At 40.3% G+C, this 2,111-nt stretch overlaps 1 protein-coding gene across 1 annotated transcript in view; it reads right to left on the bottom strand.

Moving 5' to 3' along the window:
- Positions 1–888, bottom strand: part of LOC119593123 (transcription factor TFIIIB component B''-like) — a gene marked incomplete in the record, with an annotated part of 4,035 nt that extends 3,147 nt beyond the window's left edge. Inside the window, 1 exon segment of the mRNA XM_037942089.1 lies at positions 1–888. Within this exon segment, the coding sequence (XP_037798017.1) occupies positions 1–750 (750 nt within the window).
- Between the last annotated feature and the right edge of the window lie 1,223 nt (positions 889–2,111).

Raw genomic sequence — 2,111 nt, forward strand, 5'->3', positions numbered from 1 at the left:
ACACACCTGGACTTCTGGAGTGCTAGGTCTGCTTTCTTCTGGAGGTTCTGATGTATCCAAGCCCAAATCATCAACTTTCTGCTCTTCCAAGATGTCAGAAGTCACACTCTCTGTCTCACACTTACTATTGAGGCGCCGCCTTTTCTTTGGAGAGTCAGATCGTCCTGGCATTGGATTAGCTGCAGGATTGAAGAAAATGAGGTCAAACATGGTCATGCTCTTTGGCTCTAAAGACCCTTTCGACAATTTTTTTCTAAACTTCTCCTTCCTCTCACGGAAAATTTTCTTCTCTGTACTTTCAATAGATTCTTTGCTGTCAATTTCATTCCCTTTTATTTTCTTCCCCAGCTTAATCTTTGGCGAAGTTAGGCCAACTTGGGACAACTTTCCCTTACTTGGTTTAAATGACTTACTCTTAGATGTCACTTCCTTTTTGATATGTTTGATTCCTTTTGAAGAATTTTCTTTATCACCACAACTGTCATCACTGTCAGCATCTTCTCGTTCCTTCACTCTTTCCTCCTGTGTCAACTCCTGTCTATTCTTCTCCAGTATCTTACTTTGCTGCAGAACAAACTCTTTGCTTTCCTCAACAGAAGTATCTGTTTTTTTAGAGTGTTGATTTGAAATGGTTTCCTCACTACTTTCTGCTGTTGCCACAGCAGTTTCTCTCTTCAGTATTCTTAATCTTTCTTGCACAATCTGAGGTTTCAGTCCTGTCAGCGACTGGTTCCTGTTCAGCTCCATCATCAACTCCTGAGGATGAAATGGCTGTGCTCGTTTCTGGTTCTTTAGGCTGACTTACTGCTTCTTCAGCCTCTTTTGTGGACGGTTCTTTCTTCACTTCCACAACATCCACCTTCTTGGGAGGTCTCTTTTTCACTGAAAAGGCAGGTTTGGCTCGTATCCTTGCTCTCCTTATGCATGTTCCACTGCCCTGAGATGTACTACTTTCAACACACTCTGCTGCCTGGACTCCTTCCTTACTGTCACATTTACCTTTCAAAAGTGAGTTTCCGCTATCATCATTTCTTCCTTCTTCTGAACTCGACTGAGAAGCTTCTGGTGAAATAACTGAGTTTATCACTACTACTTCTGATTCAGTGGGTTTATAATTTGAATTATGAGCCACAACAGTATCTCCTGCAAATTTGACTCTTTTAACCTGAGGATCTTGTGATTTGTCTTTTGATGCTGAACTAGCTGGCACTATACCTAATATGCTACTTGTTATACCTTCACTTATTATGGATATTTCACTCTCTTTTGCTGTATCTAGTGTTCCTCCCTGACTAAAATCTTTTTCTTCTGCACAAATGTCAATAATTTCTGTTTTACTAATATTTTTTTTAGAGTCCTTTTCCATTTGAGAACTAGCACTTTGCTCATTCCTGCTCTGAACTTCTGTACCTTGAGACACAGCAAGTGTTCTCTCTGTCTTTCTGTCAATGGTTTCACTACCTACAGTTTTTTTAGAGGTACTAGGTTCACACACACTAGGAGCATTAATGGCACCTTTTCTACCAGTGCTAACCATTGGTGCAAATTTTAATCTCTTTCTACGCATACTTGCTAAAGCTTTGTTTTCTCCAGTGTTTTGCACAGACTCTTGTTTCACTTTTACATCTTCAGTAGTTCCTGAACTTCCTTCTGCTTGGCTGTCAGTCTTTGTATCCTTAGCTACATTCACTACAGGGTTATCACTCTGTGGTGTCCACAATGAGTCTTGTTGTGTATTAGCCTTGCCTAATGAAACACTTTCTTGAGACAAAATATTCCTTTGTGATGAAATATGAGAGAGAGAAGTCTGGCTTGTAGAGGGTGAACTTTCTTCCTCTAGAGCTGCTCCCTTTATGCTAGTGCTCTCTAACTTGATTGACTGTGCTATTACATCTGCAGTTGTGAGGCTAACAGGATGATTTATTTCTGAACTCTGCAAGGTTGCATTTGCCTCAAGCTCTGTTGAGCCCTGAGGATCATTTCCTGGGGCCTGAAAAAAGTAATGAACATCAATAATCAAATTGAATATAAGCAATACTGCTCCTACAGTATGTCAGGACAAATTATCTTTACCCACTGATGCCAGGAATGTATGTATGCATAAACAACCA

Source organism: Penaeus monodon, chromosome 31 (assembly GCF_015228065.2).
Source record: "Penaeus monodon isolate SGIC_2016 chromosome 31, NSTDA_Pmon_1, whole genome shotgun sequence".
Classification (NCBI taxonomy): Eukaryota; Metazoa; Arthropoda; class Malacostraca; order Decapoda; family Penaeidae; genus Penaeus; species Penaeus monodon.